General features: G+C 47.5%; 5 protein-coding genes and 1 non-coding gene across 6 annotated transcripts; 4 read left to right on the top strand and 2 right to left on the bottom strand.

Annotated features, from left to right (window-relative positions):
* The first annotated feature begins 47 nt into the window (after positions 1-47).
* Positions 48-4,911, top strand: VC83_06926 (uncharacterized protein). The gene is made up of 5 exons (XM_024470509.1): positions 48-230; positions 287-366; positions 420-659; positions 709-4,393; positions 4,442-4,911. Exons 2-5 carry the CDS (start codon positions 350-352, stop codon positions 4,772-4,774), a joined length of 4,275 nt encoding a protein of 1,424 aa, XP_024322020.1. The 5' UTR covers positions 48-230; positions 287-349; the 3' UTR covers positions 4,775-4,911.
* A 314-nt stretch (positions 4,912-5,225) lies between these two features.
* On the top strand, positions 5,226-5,855 carry VC83_06925 (uncharacterized protein; the record flags this gene model as incomplete). The annotated part of the gene is made up of 2 exons (XM_024470508.1): positions 5,226-5,228; positions 5,289-5,855. 2 exons carry the CDS (start codon positions 5,226-5,228, stop codon positions 5,853-5,855), a joined length of 570 nt encoding a protein of 189 aa, XP_024322019.1.
* Positions 5,856-6,257: 402 nt separating this feature from the next.
* On the top strand, positions 6,258-7,307 carry VC83_06924 (uncharacterized protein; the record flags this gene model as incomplete). Its single annotated transcript, XM_024470507.1, has 1 exon — positions 6,258-7,307. The coding sequence occupies one exon, from the start codon at positions 6,258-6,260 to the stop codon at positions 7,305-7,307; it is 1,050 nt and encodes a 349-aa protein (XP_024322018.1).
* Positions 7,308-7,420: 113 nt separating this feature from the next.
* VC83_06923 (uncharacterized protein) lies at positions 7,421-9,666 on the bottom strand. Its single transcript, XM_024470506.1, has 3 exons — positions 8,946-9,666; positions 7,980-8,809; positions 7,421-7,930 (listed from the first exon to the last, which is right to left on the bottom strand). The coding sequence occupies exons 1-3, from the start codon at positions 9,323-9,325 to the stop codon at positions 7,530-7,532; spliced, it is 1,611 nt and encodes a 536-aa protein (XP_024322017.1). The 5' UTR covers positions 9,326-9,666; the 3' UTR covers positions 7,421-7,529.
* A 104-nt stretch (positions 9,667-9,770) lies between these two features.
* Positions 9,771-11,751, top strand: VC83_06922 (uncharacterized protein). Its single transcript, XM_024470505.1, has 7 exons — positions 9,771-10,065; positions 10,245-10,272; positions 10,326-10,340; positions 10,393-10,442; positions 10,495-10,514; positions 10,561-11,112; positions 11,167-11,751. Exons 1-7 carry the CDS (start codon positions 10,003-10,005, stop codon positions 11,252-11,254), a joined length of 816 nt encoding a protein of 271 aa, XP_024322016.1. The 5' UTR covers positions 9,771-10,002; the 3' UTR covers positions 11,255-11,751.
* Positions 11,752-12,640: 889 nt separating this feature from the next.
* On the bottom strand, positions 12,641-12,715 carry VC83_06921 (the record flags this gene model as incomplete). Its single annotated transcript has 1 exon — positions 12,641-12,715. It is a non-coding gene; the product is annotated as a tRNA-Asn (tRNA).
* Positions 12,716-23,674: the final 10,959 nt, after the last annotated feature.

The raw sequence follows: 23,674 nt of genomic DNA, 5'->3' as shown, positions 1-23,674 counted from the left end.
AGGAAACTCCCAGTTGAGAGACCGTGGGTTGTACTTGTTAGCTGTAAGTAATACTTCTAAATGTGCCCATTTATTCTGACTGTGCCCAGGAATTTCTACACAACGCAAACAAGAAGCAGGAAGCAAGAGACGACATCCAAAAGTCACTGTCTGATATCAGCAAAGACTGTTTGGAACTAATCTTTGTCACCTTCTGTGATAGAAGCGAATCATACAAGACGAGACGATGGGTAATTTGCACACCACGCACGGAAGGATTGCTGACAGAAATGCTGACAGCCTCTAGGTCGGGCTCTTGATTCTCGAGCTTACCTCTCACTCCGACGACAATGTAGGGCTGATTGGATTCATGCCAGAAGAAAAACGGTTAGTAAGGCTATATGAACACCTCGTTTACGCCACTAACGTGGACCTTTTAGCCGGAAACTTGGGTTCCAGATCTTGTATGAAGAAAATGAGATACTGAGGACCCTTTCTGGGCGGATTTTGACGACCCTTACCAGCTCAGATATTATTCCGAAAGAATGGTTATTTCCCGTCGAAACAGAGAAGGAGTTCATTTCTCAATACCCGGAGCAAGCTCCTTCAGCCTCACAATGGGACAAAAGGTTCTCAAGTTATCTTGATGATATCTGGGACAAGATAGCTGGCACAGAGAAGTGAGTTGTGCCGCCCACCGTGGAGTGGTAATTTGCTAAATCTGTTTAGCATCGGTACTATAGATTTTGCACAAAATGTGGTCACTTTCCCAGAGTTTCTGAACACCAAGACCATCCCAATATACCACAGGAGCATATACGTGGTCCTTTCGGATTGCGTATATATCCATATACATTCCGAAAAGAAGGGTTTCGACACCGCCATCGACATTCCATTCCATCTGATCTCGGATACTCGCGTTGAGCCAACACCACTTGATCGGAGTGTAGGGACCGAGCCCCCTGCCGATCTTATTTTACACATCAACCGCAATGGGGGGGAGCAAGCCTATGTGAACTCAAGCCCGTCAGAACTTTCTGTCGTGCGATTGACATTGAGGAATACAACACTCGCCACAGATATTGGCAAAGTTGTTCGACACTGTGGAGCGAAGCTTAATAGTGAGACTGGAAGGCAAGACTCGGCTGCCGATAATAAAGCGATATCCGGCCACCGCGATCATTCTGAATATACTAAGAAAGTTTGCTTCATTAAACCCTCCCAAAGCAACGAGGGGTTGAATTTCAAAGGTAGCCACACAGCCAAGGCTACCATGCGAAACAGCTTCATGAATGTCTCTCAAAGCGACGAGGAATTGGCATTCAACCGCCACAACACAGATACCAATCCAAAAATTTCCAAGAATACCAGCTTCATTGACAACTCTCAAAGCGACGAGGACTTGATCCTCTACGGGAAACGCACAGATACCAATAAAAAAGCTACCAAGCAAACTAGCTTCAGGAGAGCCTCTCAAGTTGACAAGGGATTTGTCCTCAACAGAAACTACGATATCAATACAGAAGCTACTGAAGCTCAAGGTATCAGTGATACCCATGCGAACGACCATGATACCGAGAGTCCATGCGAAGAATCATTTGCAGATTCTTTTGTTGGTGTAGGTATGGCCGCCCATAGCAGCCCTATCACCCAAGACAGAATGCTGCCTACGAAAAAGAGACAGAATACTATTGACAATGGTAGTAACCTATATGATGCGAGCCCTGTAGCTTATGACCGCCATCCGAGGAGCTCAGTTGCAGCTGCTCTAGTTAACAGTAGACTCGGACCACAGGAGTGTCTGCTGCCAATTCTGACTACGGTATCCAGAATGCAGGAGCGAAGTGACTTTGGTGGAGTAGGAAAGACAAGCAAGTCTCTTCATCACGCGCCCACAAAGATGAATACAAGGACTGAAGTCAACGAAGTGTCAGGAATGACCATTAATACCTCGGATGAGTTTGGGTTGTCTAGCCCACGCATTCACCAAAGCCCATTGATGGCCTTTCCTAACAATCCGGCTGACGATACCCTCCTACCTACACAACACGCTGGATCCACCGACGAGCTAATTAAAATACCACCTGCCACCGTACGGCCAAAAAAGAAACAAGCATTGAAGAGTAAGAAGCCATTAGGTCTTTCAAAGAAGGCCGATGCACCGGAGAAGGCACCGAAGCAGCAAAGTGAAAAACAAAACAAAAGCTGGAACATAGAACCCGACTCTCCAAAATCTACCACTCTTCCTCTGAAGAAGCCTGTGGAGGACGGCAAAGGAGCTTCTAAGAAGAGAAAGTCCGAGCTGGATGTTCCTGACCGTACTCGCCGGGCTACTAGGCGAAATGCCTTATCCATAAAGGAGACGGCAAACGAATTCGCTGATGGTACGGATGATCAGAGCGACGCCAGGCCCGGCCCAAGAAACCGCGCCAATAAACCGTCATCGACAAAACTAGCAAAAGTAGAACAAGTTGACGGGAAGGAGAATTCGCGGGTCACCGCTGTGGTCGTTACGAAGCCTAAAAAGGGCAGAAAGAAACCCCTGCTCAGGCCAAAGGCAGCACTTAAGGTCAAAGAGTCTGTACCAAATGACATAGAAATGTCCCATGCTGATACAGGGGGTCAACACGTGGAGTCGGACGGAGGTAAGCACATGGAATCGAATATATTTGATCCTCTACGGCGACATGAAAGCTTTTTTGAAGAGGCATTTCATGATTATGAACCGCCTTTTACTCCTATGCCACCAGTGCCTGCAGTATCGAAAATGGCCAGCAAAATGGCGGATATATTTGGCTCCGTGGGCGAGTCTTCTGAACCACAACGTAAGGCCCGGGTGTATGGGAAATCTGCCCAGAAAGCAACCCGTGCACCTCAAAAACAGTCGAAATCCAAAGCAAAAGTCAGCTTAAAAGGGAAGGAGAGGGATAAAGTGGTTCCACTGCCTGAAGCGGAGTCATTGCCTGAGCAGCGTCAACAAAAGACAAGCCCAGTAACTACTGGAAAATCGCCTGCAACCACACTCGGGAGGGCAGTCGAAATGATCTGCATCAGCAGTGATGAAGAAGGTGAAGATTCTGGAGATATTGAGCGCCACCAGCCACCGGCAATTGCGCAAGCTGCAATGACAAAACTAGATGAAAAGAGTACATCAGCTACAGCAGCCAAAATTGAAAGCTCTATCCCTGCGTTCCTCGAAGCACCCAGCGACCTATCTCCCGAGGACCAGTCAACTCCAGCAATGGCGCATCTCCCCCATCCAGTTGCTCCTGCAGCAGTGGCCCCGACCAAGCTACGAAATTCCTCTGCCCATCTCGTCGACGATCATTTGTCTCGCAAAACCCCAATTGTGGCCTTTGGTAGAAAGGGTCCCAAGAATAAGGGTGTCTCTAGCGCGCTGAAGCCGAAGCCTGTTGAGAATCCGAGCTCTAAAACGGACATGGCAAAGCTCATAAATGCAGTAGCGCTTGGTCAATCAAGAAAACGGCCAAGTCCAGAGCCTACATCACATCTGGAAGCTTCCCCTCCGAAAAGAGTTAAAAAGGTGGAGGTTGCCTCCAATAAGGCTGTAGATGATGATGCTTGCAACGACGATATAACTATGCTACCTCACCGGTTGAAGTCAAGCACCCCATTTGCTACGCAGCAAGACAGCCCCATATGTAGCTCTCAATCCCGTGTAGACGAGAATGGGAGCCCTCATGCGAGACCTACGGTCAAGGAAACAGCAAACGTGGCGCAAATTAGAAGAAGAACGCTTTCTATTGCGAGGAAAATGCCCCACACCAGTCAAAACAAGGACATCCTGACTGAAAAGGGACCCTTCGACGACCACGATGATGAGTCAACTATGTTACAGAACTTTGATGACCCCTCCCCGAACCGGAAGTCACAACTTTTTGGTCGACAAAAGGAGGCTCCCGTCAACCCACGGTATTTATTGTCTAGGCCAACCACGGCTGGGAAGAATTTGGAAGTCATTCCAGAGACAGATCACGCCACCACTGTCAACTCCGTGAACCCCTTTGAGGAAAGGGAGCCAAGGCAGTTGAGCAATTTTGCGAGGCGCCTCAAAGAAGAACAACCGGCCAGATCGAAGGTTACGATAACGACCAAATCTCAACCCCAGCCTCTGTTGAAGGCAGCTAATGCTCAACCACGAAAACGTTCCTTTATATTTGAGCCCGAAGTGGCGGATCATGACCCAGAGAAGACCCTGGTGGAAGCTGAAAATCGATACCAATGGAGACGCGCAAGGTCCAGTAGTATCGATAGCAATGCAAGCTCTTCTGATGATAAAGCATCAGTTACTACAGCAACTGAGGAGGAAAAACTCGCCCCTGAGATGGCGTGGAGGAAAAAATTTCAGTCACCTTATAGGAACTTGACTGATACTCTCATCTGCATGGTCCGCGTAAGTAGAAATCTACCTCAAATCTATTATATTCTAACCCGTATCTAGACGCTTGTTGAGAATTTGGTCGACAAGGAAACAGCTATTGGCGACATTGTAGAGGAATACACGAGGAATGGGACGAAGCTGGTCGAAGAACTTGAACGTGAGGCGAGCGCCGATAGACGTAAGCTCGAATCGCAGTTTTCGAACACGATGCAGCAAGTTACACGCAGCTTTAAGCAGACAAGAGATGCCACTATTGCTCTGAACTCGAAGTGGGAAGATCTTGATGACCTTGAAGCGCAGTGGCGGAAGAGACAGCATATGTTGCAGAAGTTCATGAATGAGAGGAAAGGATGGGTGGAGGATGGGACGTGGAAGAACAAGATTAAAAATTAATGCTGTAGTATTGCTTGTTGGCTGGAATTGGTTTGGTCTTGGGGGGTTTGCTCAACGTCTTGCTCAAAACATGTATCACAATATCATCGACAACGTGGCTTTCAAACGGGCTATATGGAATAACTTATAAAAAAAAGTACGATTAGATTAGACTTATAGCTTAAAGGTTATCGGAGCCAAACTCAATATAATATTGTAATTCAAGATCGGTTTCCAGCAAGACATGTGCAGTTCTCCAATTCCTCCTCTCCGTGCGAAGCTTGAAATGCGGGGTTGAGTTGAAGACCCACACATGGAGCCCCCAAACTCGATATTAGCGTCGATTCGCGAGATCTGACGAACTTTCTTTCCACTGTAAATTCAACGACCCTTGTAAGATTTCAATTTTTACGACAACCAGCAAGGGGCTTCTCTTCCATCTCCAGTCTCTCCACCCAATCAAACCGCAATCATGGTTCGTACTTACCTATATAATATCCCCACATACCATTCCGCAAAAGCTAACAATCCCCAGGCGCCCGTTGCTCCGAAAAAACGCAGTTCCATCCGCGCGAAGGTCTCCCGCGCGGGATCAGGCATGATGACCCGCCCCGCCAACTACCAACCCTCCTCATCCTTCGGCGCCGGCGTCTCCGACGATTTCCTCAACACCAAGAAGGACAAGCGCACCATCAAGCACTCGGCATTCGTGAACCGCATCGAGAAAGCCAACACCAAGACTTTGAAGCGCAGGCGCCCGAGCAAGAAGCTCGTCGCCACCTTGGAGAGTCTGGCGGATGCGCTGCCCGATTTCGATGATGATGGGAATGGCGGGGAGAGGATTATGTGGGATGCGAAGATTAAACATAGGAGTTTGAAGAGTAGGCCCGGGGCGACGAAAAGGAGGGAGAAGTTGGAGAAGATGGAGAGGGAGAGGTTTGGCAAGAATATGGCGCAGCTGAGTGCGAGTACCGAGACGGCGCCGGCGATGGAGGGACAGCCGCATGCTGCGGCGGCGGCGGCGACGTCGAATAAGTGGGCTGCGTTGAGGGGGTTTATCAGCCAGACTTTGGAGCAGAAGCCGGAGTTTGTTAAGAGCTGAGGAATGGCTGAGACGGGAAGAACAAAAAAGAGTGTCAAGAGAGTATACCCATACCACGGAGCAGATATCAGAGCCGCTGTGGCATCTGAAGAGTGCCCATAATAGAGCGCAACACAAAGGTGCTACGAAAGCCGGCTAAAACATCATAACGGGATATCGACGCCCAACCACAAACGATGACGGCCCTAAAATCGTCACCCATAGGTATCATAAGTCCTTTCAATATCATATTATGCCTTATTTGGGGCTAGGGGTACCAATGTGGCAGCCACACTTGATATACTATCACGTGAACATTTGAAGATGACGACATTCTCACACAACCCCCTCCTTTGCTCATAATCTCATGGTGCCCTATCTACCACCTCCCAACATTTCTGGACTACTCAAACAAACAGTAAGATGGCAGGCCAAGACTCATCTCTATATTCAATCCCCTTCTCCATCGCAACGGTCTCCGTTGGCTACTCCAGCACCCCCCTCCACTCCAAGCTCTACGCCATAGCCCAAGCAGGCTTCACCGGCATCGAGCTCGCCTTCGACGACCTCGTCTCCTTCGCCAACGTCCACCTCCTCCGCGACGTCGAAGAAGATGACTACGACGGCCTCCACGAAGCAGCCTGTGAGGTTCACAACCTCTGCGAAGCCCAGAACCTCAAGATAGTAATCCTCCAGCCCTTCTCCAACTTCGAAGGCTGGCCCGAGCACAGCGACGAGCGGATGGCGGCGTTCAAGAAGGCGAGAGGATGGATCAAGATCATGAAGGGACTTGAGACGGACATGCTCCAAGTCGGGAGCAACGATGCGCCCATCCCGCCTCTCAGCCGGTCTAGGATGGATGCAGTGCGCGACCTGAAGGGATTGTCGGATATGCTAGCTGAGGAGGGCTTCAAACTAGCGTATGAGGCGCGCTCGTGGGCGACAGTGTCATCGACATGGAAAGACGGCTGGGAAGTCGTCAAAGCCGTCGACCGCACGAACTGCGGGTTGTGTCTCGACACCTTCCAGATCACGGCTGCAGAGTACGCTGACCCGACGACGGCCAATGGGCTCCATGGTGGCATCCCGCCAGAGGAGCTTGGTAAGAATTTTGGGGACAGCTTGTATGAGATGTCTACGACGGTGCCGGCCGAGAAGGTCTACCTGCTTCAGATCAGTGATGCGTGGAGACCTAAGACGCCGCTGAGTGCGGAGATGAATGAGGATGCGAAGCTGAAGTCGGTGTGGAACTATAACTACAGGCCGTTACCGTTTGAAGGGGGGTATTTACCGGTTATTGAGCTGGCGAGGAAGGTGCTTGATACGGGTGCGAGGAGCTGGTGGAGTGTGGAGGCTTTTGATGGTGGGAGGGATGGCAAGGAGGAGAGGGAGCCGGATTTGGAGATGTTTTCCAAGAAGGCATATGCTAGTTTGACGAGGTTGAGGGAGGAATGTCTTCATTTTGGGGAGTAATGGTCTTATGCCATGGGATATCAATATGGATAATAAATCCTCACGTAAGGAGGGTTGTATAGTAATGAATGAAAAGCACTCGTCACACACATGGAACAGCGATATTGAAGTAAGGAGCTGTAATACATATATATGTCTATAATATACAGAGACAGAGGGGATATCAAAATATGTCCAACTCACACCTTCAAACCCAACCCAACTCCTTTATACTGGACTCCTCTACTCCGCCTGCTGTTGCATATGGCTCGGCAAGTTCCAGCTTGCATAATCTTGATGTACAAATGCCCTATCCACCGTCGGCACTGACTCCAAAACATACTGAAGGCTCTCTCCCAAATCATGGCTATCTCGCAGGCTCGTTGTCTCATCAAGGACTATATCGACTTCCACATTGAGTTTATCCCCTGAATGGTAAGCCTCCAAGCCCTGGATCTGTTTTATAGTCTTCGCGAACCGCATGGTCAGATAGAGAAGCACATTGCGCTCATCAGCAGTGGCAGCGGCGCCAGTGAGGTTACGGATATGCCCTGCAGAAGTGCCAGCCCAGTTGACTATAACGTAACCCGAGAGAAGAAGACCTCCGAGCCCATCGAGCCACCAGAGGTTCGCGTAATATCCAACTATAAATATTAGTATGGTGAGTATTTAACAGCAAGAATAAGAACTTACCCAGAGGGAAGATGATGGAAAATAAATTGAAGATGACGTCTGTTTCAGCGTCTTGTGCCAGCGCCTGCACGCTGGAGTTCTTGATGACTCGGCACCAAAGCCAGCACAGGGCTTTGATTACCACAGTCGAAGCCATGATGGCGATGGATGGTACACCAAGCTGGATGATAGAGTGATCTCCCGAGTTCAAACGGTTGAAACATTCCAGTGCAACTTGGAAAAAGCACGTTACCATGATAACTGAAAATACCAGTACACCGATCGGTTCAAGGCGTCGCCGTCCAACAGGATAACGATATCGATCCTGCCTAGCGATCAACCTTGTTGTCGTCCACACAATACCTGTACTTAAGAGGTCGAGTGCACCATCCACAAGGGATGCTAGAACGGACAACGAGCTCGTGAGTACAATGACTGCCATTTTACCTCCCAGCAGAAAAATGTTTGCGGCCAGATTCACATATATGGCAAGCTGAACGATCCTATCGCCACTTTCGACACTGTCGTCGCTCATGCCGGGTATTTCTGGTCTTGGGCTATCCTCGTCGTTCGAGTATTCCAAAAGTGCCGTATCTTCGGACGGAACTTTGAATAAGTCCCTCGGCGTCCGCTTTATCTTTTTATTGTTCGAACTGACGCCATTGGGCTCTGTTCGATTTCCAGAGTCTTCGTTAGATGATTGTTCTTCAGATATGGTTGCTGGGACACTGGGTTGATCGCGACTGGTGTTATACTCATTAAGCAGATCGTGAGGCAGTGAGGAATCGAGGAGGCGGTCAATATAAATGTATTGCTGAATGAGCAAGTTTGTTCGCTCATAGTATTGGCGACTATTGAAGTCAGTATAACTTAAGATCTGAGAGCATCACGCCGTTGGGCTTGGCCATAATGTCTCATAGCTGTACAGCGTCCCACAGGTGCCCAGGGACGGCGTACGAAGCCAAGCATTGGAAGGAGAACACCTACATTGGCTGTTTCATGAGCTTTAATTCCTCCTCAGTCTTCCAGTATCTCGTCCAGTTATATCTCGGGTTACTATTTCCAATCAGGCGCATACTTCGCATCTGCGGTCCATATAGTACCGAGCTTGCTCTTCGCATTTGGGGCGACTCTTCGCTATCCCATCGCCATGATAGTCGTTCCCCGACCTCTTCATCGTCGACGATAATAGATGGAGCGCGTCTCAGCCTATGGAGCGACGTATTGGAGCGCGTTCGTATCAACGAATTCAACACGCCTGCGTTATGCAGCGCCATTGGGCTCTCATCGTTGAGCGGAAGGAACCCTTTGAGCCGTGGGATGTGGCTGTGCCTCGGAGGCGACGAGTTATAGGCTGCATCTTCCATATTTACTGTTATGCGCAGTGAATATTGTATCCTGTGACACTTTGTACTGAACAGCGCATGCGTCAGTGAGGCTTGATTTCCTTATCGGCGGGAAAGTAAGCTGCCACAGCTCAATTGTGTATATCCATAACTGCTACGTCATAGCATAGCCATTGGTGATATTGAGAAGTTGCAGGGTGTAAATGAGGCTGTGGTGTTCATAAAACTGAAATGGAAATAAGGCGCGCCCCAGTTAGCAGTTTCAGTACGAGTAAAACGGACCGCAGCTTATGACGAGGCTGGCTTTGTTTTAGCATAACCATAAGTTACTAACTCGTTCCCGGGGCTGTCCCTGTTGAGGTTTAACGCCGTCGAGTCGGCTGTCGCCAAACTTTCCTGGCCTTTCTGGTTGTCCCAGCCGCCCCACCAGCTCTTGGCGACCCGTACCCTTCACTTCTTCGTCGAAGGAGCGGCGACTGAACCACCACAGTGTCGACAAGTCGACAGCCGACACGGCTTCGGCATATTCGATATATAATATATCAATACCCCGAAATATATCTTATCCTGGCAAACGTCCCTTGGAGCCCTCAGTCACCGAGCTAGACCCTCGCGCCCCCGAAGTCAGTTTGACCCCGCGTCTCAGCCCGCATCACCAACTTGCAGCTCGCATCTCCGCCCAGGAAAATCGTGAAAGGATGCCACGAGACGGAGGATTTCATCCTTTCAAGGGAAGAGTGAGCCGTCACTTTGGAGATAGTGTATGTTTGGTTTATTTCCCCTTCACTCTGCACGTCTCACTTCTCTACGGGTCATTGCTGAATGGACCCTTTGCCTCGGTAACCCTGTGGGCTACTGGAGACCAAGTTCGCCATATGAACGCGGACGGGACCTAGACTGGGACCGCGAGAGACCAAAAGCTAATTTGAGTTTTATACAGCTCTCCCCCGATGATGCATACTTGAGTTGTAAGTTCTCATTCAGTGGTTGTTATGGGAGACGGAGCTAATTCGTCCCATAGATTACGACACTCGATGTTTGTATATCCGCTTGCTTTTTTCGACAAACATAGACTAATATGCGCGCAGTGACGAAAGAAGATGTTGATACACTCAAATATGACTGGTTAACAGACAATGTAAGTTCTTCTGGCATGCCTGGGTCGACATGATGCTAATGATACCTTCTAGACGATTTCTTTTTGGGAAGAGTAAGCCACATATTCGCCCAGTACACGACTCAGCTAACCCTATTAGATATCTTGAGCGCGAGCAACTGCCCCAATACCCAACGTCTCACATCGTGCTTCTTCGACCCTCTATGGCATTCATGCTTATGCAGACTCCGAACCCGCACACTCTCAGGGAGGCCCTTCCAGACTTCACACGCACAACACACATCTTTCTTCCAATAAACGATGCCCGCAACGTCTCCGTTGCTGAAGGTGGTTCTCACTGGTCTTTGCTTCTGGTCTCTATAATCGATGGCGTGGCATTTCACTACGATTCGATGTCGCCCTCAAACTACAACGAAGCCGCCAATGCTACCCATAAGCTGAGCACATTAATTGGAAGGCCACTCCGTTTTATGAACCTAGACGACAGTCCGCAACAAGAAAACGGAAGTGATTGCGGAGTTTATGTCTGCATCCAGATGAGACATTTGCTGCTAAAGAGGCTGTTGAGCGCGAATGCCAAGGAGAAGATCAGCATGAGTATGGGTGGGAAAATGGTTGATGCTAATGGAGGAAGGAAGGAGATGTTGAGGATCATTGAGACTTTCAGAAAGGAGGGCGAGAGGCGGAGATCGTAAGGCGCCTCACAGATCAGCAAACACGAAGTAAATATGCTAACCACCTTTAGAAACGATGAGTCTAGACGCAGCTCTAGTGCCTCTAAATCCAAAGGCAAGAAGTCTGTGTCAAGGTCACCACCTCGAATCGACTCATGAATGGGAAAACGTCTCAGCGTACGACCGTGGCGAGGAGTTCAGGCGCATCATAATGGAAACTACGCATATCGTGAAAATCATTTTATTGTTATCGCCCTTAACGTGCCTTCTCTCTCGATGTATTGAGGGAGTGGCCATGCAAGGATATCAAAGAGAGCCAAAGCCGCATTGGATGAGGACAGTAGGATATGTAACTTGCTCAAAAATACCATTGGTTTGAATGTAGGAAATATAGGCGGCACAGAGATCGCATAGGAATCGCTTGGCGGATGACTTGGGATATGGCAGTAAAACTAACTGGGAATTCCATGCATCGAGCCCGTACCAGCCTATATCGCATCTTACATACCGGAGAGCTCCAACCCCCTTTTCCTTACCCCCCCACCACCATCTCCTTTCCCTGCATAGCAAATGCTCAAACCCAGGGCCAAATTTAGGTCGAGCTATACTAACTCCGTTTTTTCAAATATTCGAAGGGGGAACCGACCCCTTTAGACCCCTAAAACACCATATAAATGTGAAAATACTAAGACTGCAATAAACAAAGCCAGAGAGACGTGGGTTTTTAGATGGCATAGATGTAAGAAATCGTAAAGAATGAAGTTGTGGATTCCCACCACATTGAAAGCACACAAACACGCATGCACTCTCTCCCCCTCCTCTCTCTCTCCCCCTCCTCTCTCTCTCTCTCCATCCTCTCTCTCTCTCTCCACCCTCTCTCTCTCTCCTACACACCCTATCTCGAGCACACAATTGTACTGCACCCACTCCACCCCCCCAATCCTACCATCATCTCTACCCCCTCTCTGCGTTTGTGAAGTATTCTTCATCATGCCGTAAGTTTATTTTCATTGTTACTGTCGAAAAACTAATCTTTTATAGGTCCAAGAGATCGAGCCTGAAGTTGATAACGATTCCAACTCTGAAGACTTCGACAATGCGCCAAAACGCCATCAATCGACCATTCATGTCAACTCAATCTCAATCAAGTTGTCTATTGAAATCGTTCCCTCGAGCATCGATGCAGTTAACGCTGATGGTCAGCCCATGCACATCACCAGTGGAGCTATGATGGTTGACCTCACAACGGTGCCGAAGACAGTAAAACGGTATATCCTTCAGCACATTCACGATGAATAATCTGGGAATATGGATATAGCATGGCAATCGAAATCCACAAAAATTTCTCGTTCTTAAGTAACTATGCAAACAAACCTGATGAACTACCTGTGTCTACACATGCTGCTTGAGCCCGAACTTCTGGATTTAGGCCCGGGTCGGGCGGCTGCGAAAAAGGATAGTATTTATTGATCCATTGATCCATTGACGGATTATAGATTGCCGCAAGATACTACAAGTTTCAAATATGAAAACATCAAAAATTAACTCCCTCGGGTGGGCTCGAACCACCAACCTCTCGATTAACAGTCGAACGCGCTAGCCAATTGCGCCACGAGGGAGGTCTTCTGTTGTTGGAACGTGCAGTAATTAGATTCATATAGAAAAAATGCGCTCTTTCAGGGGGGGGTGCGAATATGCGCACTTTGCTATTCCTAAAGCTTGATTTGCGCGAAATTGACGAAGGCATTTCAGAGGGAGGTACCTGGCTACAGTAAAGCACCGATATAATGATTCTCAATTAAGCGATAACTTCATTATTGCGATATTTTTTCCTGGTCCGAACCTCACCACCATACAAATACCGATACTCATGATATCGCAGCTTCCTCTCCTAAATATTGCTTTATCTGTGTTAACGTTGCTCTCGTTGCTCTATTTAGGCCTCAAAATGATGAAACGATTTGCAATAACTATTGAGCAACGCCGCGCTCTACGTAACTGGGCACATCAACAACTCCCGAACCTTCTCAAAAGCAATGTATCGAATGTGTAATGGTGGGTGCACCAGATGTGAGAATCTAGCCACCCAAGGAAGGGATGAATTTACTAAGACAACACACTGTCTTAGGAAACAGAGCCAAAGGGTCGTAGCTTAGACTATTCCACAATGCAGCAATCAGGTGTGTGATGTAGTGAAGTGGTTCAGACAAGTTGCAACAAATGTTGAGTCTGGGAACTCAGGGGTAAGTCAGAGGTTAACACCTCACTGACTTTTCAGAAACAAGGAGTAACAAGATGAATGCTTGGAAGCTTGGAAAAGACGTGGAAGTATGTGATAGTTGATTTACTGTATTGTCTGCTTGCCCTTTCTTAAGGAAAGGGCAATCCTATTTATGCTAAAGGAGTGTAGTTCTCTCATTTTCCAAGACTTTCCATGACTTACCAGGCTTGGTAACTGTAGTCGACGTAAGAGAATCCCATAGAACCATCTCTTAGGTTCGTAGCCTATAGGAAGTAAAAGGAGGTCCAAGGTCAGAGTACCCCTATAGACAAATTATGTCATAGACAAATTATGTCATAGACAAATTATTGTAACGCTGACTTCTAAACGATAGAAGACACAGAGGTTCTCTTGCGTAAAGGTTTACTTATCAGAGGAGGCAGGGGATCAGACACAAAGGCTTCAAGTAACACGTTACTAGTATATAACAAATACTGTATTGAGTTGAGCACGAAGCTCCTATCTAAGGAAATACTATCTACTTATATAGTGGCGTCGTGCCTAGTGGACTCTTGGGAACTCACTCGAGTCCTCGGAGTCCTGGACTCTTAGGACTCTTCTCATCATCCTGCGAGTCCATCACGTGCCTAGTGGACTCCTGGGAACTCACTCGAGTCCTCGGAGTCCTGGACTCTTAGGACTCTTCTCATCATCCTGCGAGTCCGTCACGTGATACTTTCGGAACTACTATTCCCCGCTGCCCCTCCAGGTACCAGGGCCGGTCTCATGCGACCTCCCTCCTTCCTGTCCTGTAGTTGGCCAGCCTTCTTGTTCCGTCGTAACACTCGCTCCCTTCCCCTGGGCATTCGTCTCGAATCCTATAAGTACGTCCATGCCCCCGGGACTCTGCTGCTCCTCAGCGAGTCCTTCAACATGCAACATGCCTACTGACACTGCCCGCAAACTCCAGGAACGCAACGATCTTGTCCGTCGAATAAAGAACCACGGATACGAACTACCCGAAATGGATTCTTGCTCGAACTGCGTGAGGCGAAACATTACTTGCGTGTCGTCTCCAAATGATTCACGGCGGTGCGCCGAGTGCGTTCGTCGCAACTTGAAAGAAAAGTGTGACTGTATGGGTCCTGAGCATCCCGACTGGGTGAAGCTCGAACGGGAGGAGGATCGCCTGGATCGCGAAGAGGAAGAAACCCTTTCGAAGTTACTTCGTCTGCGGAAGCAGAAACGCCTCATCCGGACCCGTGGTAAAGATATGCTCCGGCGAGGTTTGAAAACCCTCGACGAGCTTGATGCGGCAGAGGAGGCCGAACGTGTGGCTGCTGAGAAGCGTGACGCTGTTGAGGCTGAGGAGCAGGCAGTTAGCGCTGCCTCCTCGTCTGTGACCGGGACCCTCGCTTCCTCCGATCCACTGGCCTACTCCCCTGCATCTTGGGATCAATGGCTGACGGATGGCGGCGTCGATATTCCTCCAGCAGTTCTTTGCTGATGTTCCTTGTTGGTTCCCACGAATTATCCGTAGGTTCGTAATTTTCCCATTTTATCAAAAACTCTTCTCGACGTCCTACTAACCTTCTGTCTAGGATCGCTTCGACCTCATATTCGATTATCTCATTCTCGGGTTGGAGTTCGGTGTCGGTCGCAATTGGGGTATTTCCTCTTGCTGGTTCCAGTAGTGAGACATGAAATACCGGGTGTAGTCTAGACTTCCTGGGTAGCTGCAGTCTGTAATTAACTGAGCTGACTTTGTTCAATATTTTGAATGGTCCCAATTTCTTGAAGTCCAACTTTGTGCTTGGTCGTTTCGTTTTGATATGTTTCCGGAGTAGGTATACTTTATCCCCCTCCTTGAAGGCAGGTTCCATACTGCGCTTCTTGTTTGCGTATGCGGCGGATCGTTCATTTAAGAATTGGATGTCCGTCGCAAGTTGTTCGTGGAACGATTTCAGTTGTTCCACCACGATCAGGGCTTGTTCAGCTCGTGATTCATCTGGTCTTGGTTGCCTATATGCTTCTGGCTGGTAGCCGTAATTGGCAAAGAACGGTGAGACTTTCGTTGCTTCTGTCATCGCGCTGTTATATGCAAACTGTGCGATGGGTAAGATCTGAACCCAGTTATCCTGTTGATGATTGACATAGCTTCGCAGGTACTGTTCAAGGGTCTGATTTAATCTTTCTGTTTGGCCGTCTGTCTGGGGATGAAAAGCTGTTGATAGCTTATGGTTTGTTCCCAGTAGCGCCATCAATGATTTCCAGAATTTCGAAGTAAAGAGCTTGTCTCTATCTGAGATGATTTCTTCTGGCATCCCATGATCGGCTAATATGACTCGAATGAAGGTATATGCGAGCGCCTCGGCGTCGCTAGCTTCTAGATATGGTATAAACTTCCCATATTTCGTGAGTCTTTCCGTGATGACGAGGATAGAGTCGTATTCTATTCCTGTTAACGGGTCCTTGGAGGGTGGAAGCTTGACGATGAAGTCCAAAGCTATTGATTTCCACGCTCCTTTTGGTACTGGTGTCGATTTGAGTTGTCCGTATGGCAGATGCCTATTGGATTTTGACTTGCTGCAAATGTCGCACTCTCTTACCACTGTCTCTACCTGCTTCCTCATACCTGGGAAGTAGTAGTGTCGGGTGATTCGTTCGAAGGTTCGCGTTACTCCCTGATGACCGTGTGCTGGTAACGAGTGTTGTTCTTGCACCAGCGGGCGTCTCATTTGACTTGGGACATACACTAACCCTTTGTATCGAATCAATCCTTGTTCGTCGATGGTGAAGTCGCCTTCGACTTTGGACAAGACTCGCTTGGCGCATTCGTCTGTTGCGTAAGCTTTCTTGAGTCTTTCCTCGAGTTCTGTATCTTCGATGACTGAGATCGTCGCTAGTAACTCGTTGTACTGTATTCCTGCATCTGTTTTCTTCAGAATTGCTCTAGGTCTTTCTTCCTTTGGGCCGGCGTAGTCGGTCCGTCTGCTGAGAGCATCTGCTCTTGCATTCTCGGAGCCCTTGCGATAGGTTATCGTGAAGTTGTAGGCTGCGAGGGTTTCTGCCCAGCGGACTTGTCTGCGGTTTAAAACCTTGGTCGTGGTGAAATATATGAGGTTCTTGTGATCCGTCCATACCTGCACAGGGTAGGTGGATCCCTCAAGATATACTCGCCACTGCTCAAAGGCAACGACAATAGCCAGTAGCTCCTTGTCGTGGATGTCGTAATTGAGTTCCGCGGGTGACAGTTTCCTAGAGTAGTACGCGATTGGTTTGAACTTACCGTTCTCGTCTGGTTGATTCAGACATGCTCCAATTGCGAAGTCAGAAGAGTCCGTTTCGAGGATGATCTTCTTTGCAGGGTCAAATGTAGCAAGGATAGGTGCTTCCGTGAACTTCGTCTTAAGTTCCTGGAAAGCAGCCTCTGCCTTGTCCGTCCATTTGAATTCGAGATCCTTTCTGGTAAGCTCTGTGAGTGGTTGAGCTACCTTGGAATATCCTGAGATGAATCTTCGATAGAAGTTGGCGAAGCCTAGGAAGGCTTGCACTTCCTTGACCGTGGTCGGTGTTGGCCATTCCAACACTGCCGTTACTTTTGCTTGGTCCATCTTGATGCCGTGCGTTCCAATAATGTAACCCAAGAATTCGACTTGGTTTTTATGGAACTCGCACTTCTCTGGTTTGAGGAGTAAGCTGTACTCCTTTAGTTTCTTCAGGACGAGTTTGACATGCTTGACATGCTCCTCCTTGGTTGCTGAATACACCAGGACGTCGTCTAGGTAGACGATGGTAAAGATGTCTAAGTATTCGTGCAAAGCATCATTCATCAGTCGTTGCATAGATGCGGGTGCGTTTGTTAGCCCAAAGGGCATGACTTGATACTCGAATAGGCCATAGCGGGTGCGGAATGCTGTTTTCCACTCTTCCCCAGCCTTGATTCGGATCAGGTTGTATGCTCCTCGCAGATCTAGCTTACTGAAGATCTTTGCTCCTTGAAATCTATCGTGTAGTTCGTTGATTAACGGCAGGGCATACCTGTCCTTGATTGTGATGTTGTTCAACGCTCGATAGTCCACACATAACCGTAGGGAGCCGTCTTTCTTTGGTACGAAAAGCACCGGACTTCCTGCGGGTGATGTGGATGGTTTGATGAATCCTTTTGCTAGGTTATCATCAATGTACTCCTTAAGTACCTTCAGCTCCTTTTCCGATAGCTGATATATTGGTCCGAACGGTGGACTCTTGTCTTTCTCCAAAGGTATCTCGTGATCCCATGGTTGGTGCTTAGGAAGCGCCTCGTTCTTAGGGCCTTCCTGGAATAATCGCTCGTATTCCTTGTACTCCACCGGTATACTCGTCGGTGAGGATGCCTGGGCTAGGTCATCGAGCTCGGAGGTTGCACATAACTCCTTCCGGCCCTGGGAGGGTTTCTCCCGTTGTCGCGTGTCCGTCCGTTGTTCACACGCGCACTGGCTCATCACAACTTTCTCGTTCCACCAGTCAATCTGGGGGTTGTGTTTCTTGAGCCATGGCACACCAAGGATGCACGCATGGTTGTCCATGTGCACGATGTCAAACTGAATCGTTTCCTTGTGCCCGTGTAGCATGACCATTTCCAATGGGACCGTTTCGTGGGTCACCATTCCTTCATTAGTCGAGATGGGCTCTCCATCTACGACCATTAACGGGTATGGTTCGGTTTTCAATTGCGTCTTGAAACCTTGCGTGTCTGCTACTTTCTTTGTCATAAAGTTGCCCGTTGCTCCTGAGTCAATCATTGCTCGGAGGTGTCGCTGTTGTATCTTAGCGACCACATATAGTTGCATGCTGCCCGTCGTGGCGCATAGCTGGTCTGTACTAGGCCTCTTCGTGTCGCTCGCCGGTGGCCTACCGTCGAGGACTCCTAGTTTTTTGACTCGTCCGAGGAAGGATAGTATTCATCCGCTTCCAATGGTGGTCCTTGGGGAGATCGTTTCCCTCGCTCTTCTGCTTCATCTAGCAGATGTGGGTATTTCTCGTATACCTGTTCGCTTTTGATAGGCAAGTCCCCTTCAGACTGGCTTCGCCTGAGGGCGTGAACTTGCTCTGCGTCTCTGAAGTGTATCCTGGGTGAGGATCGGGGAAACAACTGATTCTGGTGTTTCTTTTTCCAGTGGAGCTTGCAATCATCTTCGCTGCAATACTCCCAGTAGACATATGCGTGCCAGGGATGATCAGTCTCTGTTGCGTCTGTCGTTGATAGTTCCCGCTGTCCTCTCACCCATGCACTATCTTCCCTCGGAGGCGTGGAGAACGTGTCTAGTTGCTCCATGGCTCTCCTTTCGATGCGTGGAGTGGGTCTCGCATTTTCCCGTCGGAGCATATCTCTGGCTTTCTCGTCGTACTTCTTCAGGGCTCTCCTGCGGTCCTGGTAGTAAAGTTCGACGCTTTTCATATACTTCAGTTTAGCCATATGCTCGACATCCTTCTCCAGTTCTTCCGCTTCTTGGGCTTCCAACTTAGCTACGTCTTGGGACGTGCCAAGCAGCCTGCGGGTATTCGTTAGTTGGTCGTAGTATCTCCAGAGGTCATCCTTGCAGTCGTCCACCTTGCACTTTAACGGAAGTTCCTGTAACAGGTTCCCGTAGAGGTCTTTAAGCATGGGGATTTTCCTCTGGCCATTGGGCTTGTCTCGTTCGGCCCTAATCTTCGCGTGGGCGTGTTTTGCCATGCGTCTTACTACGTTCTTGCACCGTGGATTCATTGGTTCCGTAGGTGCGAGTTCATCGAAGGTCTCCTGTTCCGAGACGGTGAACGATTCCGCCTCCGACCCTTCATCTGAGCTCTCGTCTTCTGGGGTGCTTTCGCCGTTTATTCCCCAGTCCTGTTTGCTCACAAACGTTGCGTTCAACTGTCCCGTCCAGGTGGCATTGAGTTGTTTGCCGACTTTGCGTCCGCCGTTCCCTTTCTTTGGTTGTCTGCAGTCTCGGGCCATGTGGCCTGGCTTGTCGCAGTTAAAACAGAGTCGTTCCTTGAATTGTCTGTCTTTCTTAGGGTCACGGGGTCGTCCAGGTTTGAACGTGGCATCGAGTTCCATTGGGTCCGACCAACGGTTGTCTCGCGGGTGTTGATCCCGTCGTCTGCCCTCGTTTCCCCGGTAGGGGTAACTTTTCTTGGGCTTGTCATAGGTCCGACGTTCCTTCTGGAATTCGTATAGTCGATTGTCGATTCGGACCGTATGTTCGATTAGCGCTACCATGTCCGTTGGTTGTTGTTCCAAACGGGCAAGTTCCATACGTATATGGCTCTTCAGCCCACGTCGGTAGTGGCTGATGAGTGCGCTGGCATCCCATCCTGTCTGATTGCCGTATCTCTGGAATTCTGTGGAGTACGTGAGGGCGCTGCCAGTCTGCTTAAGTGCAAACAGATGGTCTTCCGCGGTCTTAATCTCATCGATGTCTCCAAACATGCGTCGGATTTCCTTACAGAATCCTTTCCAGCTGCCAAACATAGTCTGCGTAGTTGTCATGCTTCCATTGGTACTTTCATATTTGAAATAGTCCTTGAGGAATGGTTCGATCCATCGCAGGGCTTCCCCCCTAAGGTAGGACGCAGTCCACAGGGCATAGCTCTCCTGGGTGGGAAACTTCTCGTCATTGAAGTGCTGGTACAGTTCGACCTGTAGCAAAAACACCTCAAGTTCCTTTCGGTTGCCGGAGTAAGTGTCGGGCAACTTGACGCGTAGAGTTTCCTTGAGTTCGTTGACGGTGGGTGCATCGGGCATCTCTTCATTCTCAGGCTTAGACCTCTGAGACGAAGTTGGCGTGGTGGGGGTTTTCCCCTTCGAACTGACGACAGACATGTTGCTTTGTGTGTAAGCCGGTACCTCGTAGAAGTGGTGCTCAAAGTGTAACGCTGACTTCTAAACGATAGAAGACACAGAGGTTCTCTTGCGTAAAGGTTTACTTATCAGAGGAGGCAGGGGATCAGACACAAAGGCTTCAAGTAACACGTTACTAGTATATAACAAATACTGTATTGAGTTGAGCACGAAGCTCCTATCTAAGGAAATACTATCTACTTATATAGTGGCGTCGTGCCTAGTGGACTCTTGGGAACTCACTCGAGTCCTCGGAGTCCTGGACTCTTAGGACTCTTCTCATCATCCTGCGAGTCCATCACGTGCCTAGTGGACTCCTGGGAACTCACTCGAGTCCTCGGAGTCCTGGACTCTTAGGACTCTTCTCATCATCCTGCGAGTCCGTCACGTGATACTTTCGGAACTACTATTCCCCGCTGCCCCTCCAGGTACCAGGGCCGGTCTCATGCGACCTCCCTCCTTCCTGTCCTGTAGTTGGCCAGCCTTCTTGTTCCGTCGTAACAATTATGTCATAGACAAATTATGTCATAACTTAACCAATCTTGTGGGTAACTAAAGAGCGATGACATGTAATGAATCATAGAGGTTCGTAGGAGCTTTTAGAGCTATCGTTCATGCTCCTAGGCCTCTAGTTGGTAGAGATATGTCATGTGGTAGTATGAGTGATGTCATGTAATGAATCATAGAGGGTTGTAGAGATATGCTATGTGGTAATATCGGCCCAGTAACTAAGGAGCGATGACGTGTAATGAATCATAGATGGTTGTAGCAATCGTTGAGTAGTATTGCTCTTGTTGTTGGTGTGATAAGCCAAAATATGTATAGTGACTTGTAGGTTTGAGGAGGAGATTTCCAAGTTTGCTCTTGAGTTTGATAGCAAACTGAGTGCAACGAATGTCAGTATGACACTAGTCATCATCCTTGTCATTCTTGTCGTCCCTATATTGCCTTTGCCCTTCGCTACTACCATCCTCCTCATCTGCCGAACCCTAGTCAATACTATCCTTTAAGGTGCCTATTGATTGTTGTGCAATCTAGTCATTAATAAGTGGCATTTTCCTCTGCCGTCTATACATATCCTTAAATTTTAGCCAGGTAGGCTTAATGTTTTTATGCTGGTTCCTTAGATAGGCATCAAACCAATTAAGGAGCACCTGCCTAGGAACGCCGTTGCGAACACCATGATTCCTTTCAAAGTCAAGGTGTAGCTTTACCTTCACTGCTAATGAGATAAACCAGACTAAGTTAGTTAGCATGTATACCTGTATATATAATAGATACCGTACATTTAATCTAGAATGGCCTAGGAGCAATTGAGGCTGTCCGACACGTCGTCCTCCCCATGATGTTAGAATGAGATTTGCCATATCTTCCACACCAGCTATCTGAGGCACAAACCCCCTCGCATCTAAATCAAGTATATATCGAACAATGACTTCCTCATCTGTTTTAGTCAAATTGTGATTTGCTGGCCGGCGCTTGTGGATAGTAGAATGACCATTCATTCTGTCACTAAGCATAGAATGTGGCATATTGTAAAGTTTTGCAGCAGTGCGAAGAGTAATATTTTTGGATGATTGAATAGCTTCCATAGCTAAAATGATTCGTGCTTCTTGGGTTTGTACTGACATCATCAAATGTGAAGATAACGCATGTTGGAGTTGAAAGGTAGAAGGGTCACGAAAAGTGTCCGGGGTCATGATATGTCCAGGGTCATGATAAACCACGTTATACGCTTTATTAATAATCATGATTATAATTGATTTTCTAACCCTGTGTTAAATTCACCTCTATAGTATAATAGTAAAAAGATAATTATATTTCCCCATTCTATGTAGAGGTTTATAAAGGATATAAAATGTTTACTTCTATAGTAACAACTAAGTACTTATAAAACACATACCTATACATTTACAAATGAAACTCTAGATATATATAGATAATGAGTAAACGGACAGAAGGTAAATAAATGAAAAGCACGACAGAAAAGCATTCTGGAAAAGTAGAGGTAATGTGGTTTATTACTAAGTCAATCATATCACTTCCCTGCTACCTAACTACGTTAAAATACAATTAAACCACTACCACATATAATATTCATTAAAACTACTCAGAATCTAATGAACTAGACATATGTACACCTTTAGGATAAGTTGGTGCATAATGGCTAGTCTTTCTACAAGAATATAGTGTTGTGTAGTTAAATGCCCCTCATTTAACCAACCCTTCTAGAGCGCTTGTTACATTGAATCTGCCCATCTACCTCCTTCTAAGCTAAAATATCATGCACATCCTCTATAGTAAGTGCACCTCCTTAATGCACCTAAGTCTTTTTAGCCCTATGGCGTTTGCTAAGGGCTTCATTTGCCTTGCGAAGAGTTCAGACCTTAGAAGCTAAAAGAGTGTTCTTATAAGCTAATATCTCTGTACCTTTTGCTAATGTAGTGACTATCTTAAAAATAGGAGTTAGCGAGCTTCCTTAATGACATGTAATACAACTTTGAACTAAGGTTGATTGAGAAAGAGCGTCAATTAGGTTGCAAGATGTTTAAGAAACCTAAGGGTCATCATCTATAGAGGGGGGTCCTATAGGTGTCGGAGTCTGTAACTTGACATCTAGCTTTGAAATAATCACCTGTAGATTAAAGGGCACTAAACCAGGTCTACGGAATCTAGCTTTAGCATTCTAAGTTGTTATTAACTGGTTATAAGCTACGTAGAAAGCTCAAAAAAACTCAACCTTTGTAATATGAATTTTGTAGCAGAGCGACGGCTAAGTTTCTTGGATTTTTAAATAGCCTTAATAGCTAGGACGATGCGCGTTCTTGGGATTGACTCTCCATTGTTGGTTGTTTAGAAAACACGTTTTGAAGTTTGTAGGTAGTAAGGTGGGGAAAGTGATCGACTCGGTGATAAACCACGTTAAATGAAAAGCACGACAGAAAAGCATTACCAAAAAGCATCATAGGTAAATGAAAGGCATGACAGAAAATCATCATAGGTAAATGAACGCATGACAGAAAAGCATCACGAAAAAACATCACGAAAAAGCATCATGGAAAACATCATGGAAAACATCATGGAAAAACATCAGAGGTAAATGAACAGCATGGCAAGTATAGCATATATTAAGTAAACCAGCATTGCCTATACATTTGTAGATTTATGTATGACGAGTCAATGAGCATTGTCGAGCATTTGTATTTTTGCGAACAACAGATAAGCAGGCATTGCTCATGCATTTGCGCATTTACTGCCCAAACACACTTCTAGGATGGGATAGGGCGTGTAGATTTGCGTATAATAAATAAACGGGTATTGCCCATGTATTTGCGCATCTAGCCCACGTATTTGCGCATCTACTCAAACACGTTTCTAGAATGGGATCGGGGGTGTAGATTTGAGGATACACAGAGAGGAACTATGGGAATATAATAAGTTCTGAAAGTGACGCAGGGAAACGGATGAGAAATATAGCTAGACATATTAAAAA

This window comes from Pseudogymnoascus destructans, assembly GCF_001641265.1.
Source record: "Pseudogymnoascus destructans isolate 20631-21 unplaced genomic scaffold scaffold_17, whole genome shotgun sequence".
Lineage (NCBI taxonomy): Eukaryota > Fungi > Ascomycota > Leotiomycetes > Thelebolales > Thelebolaceae > Pseudogymnoascus > Pseudogymnoascus destructans.
Note: the sequence above shows the minus strand (reverse complement) of the source record. Positions and strands in the feature narration are given on the sequence as shown.

Coding starts and splice junctions, on each gene's coding strand:
- VC83_06926 (XM_024470509.1), top strand. Junction 660..708: donor AAGATAGCTGGCACAGAGAA/GTGAGTTGTGCC, acceptor AAATCTGTTTAG/CATCGGTACTATAGATTTTG. Junction 4,394..4,441: donor CTCTCATCTGCATGGTCCGC/GTAAGTAGAAAT, acceptor ACCCGTATCTAG/ACGCTTGTTGAGAATTTGGT.
- VC83_06923 (XM_024470506.1), bottom strand. CDS start 9,325: ATGGAAGATGCAGCCTATAACTCGTCGCCTCCGAGGCACAGCCACATC. Junction 8,810..8,945: donor AAGCTCATGAAACAGCCAAT/GTAGGTGTTCTC, acceptor TGACTTCAATAG/TCGCCAATACTATGAGCGAA. Junction 7,931..7,979: donor TTCCATCATCTTCCCTCTGG/GTAAGTTCTTAT, acceptor TAATATTTATAG/TTGGATATTACGCGAACCTC.
- VC83_06922 (XM_024470505.1), top strand. CDS start 10,003: ATGCCACGAGACGGAGGATTTCATCCTTTCAAGGGAAGAGTGAGCCGT. Junction 10,443..10,494: donor ATGACTGGTTAACAGACAAT/GTAAGTTCTTCT, acceptor GATACCTTCTAG/ACGATTTCTTTTTGGGAAGA. Junction 11,113..11,166: donor GAGGGCGAGAGGCGGAGATC/GTAAGGCGCCTC, acceptor AACCACCTTTAG/AAACGATGAGTCTAGACGCA.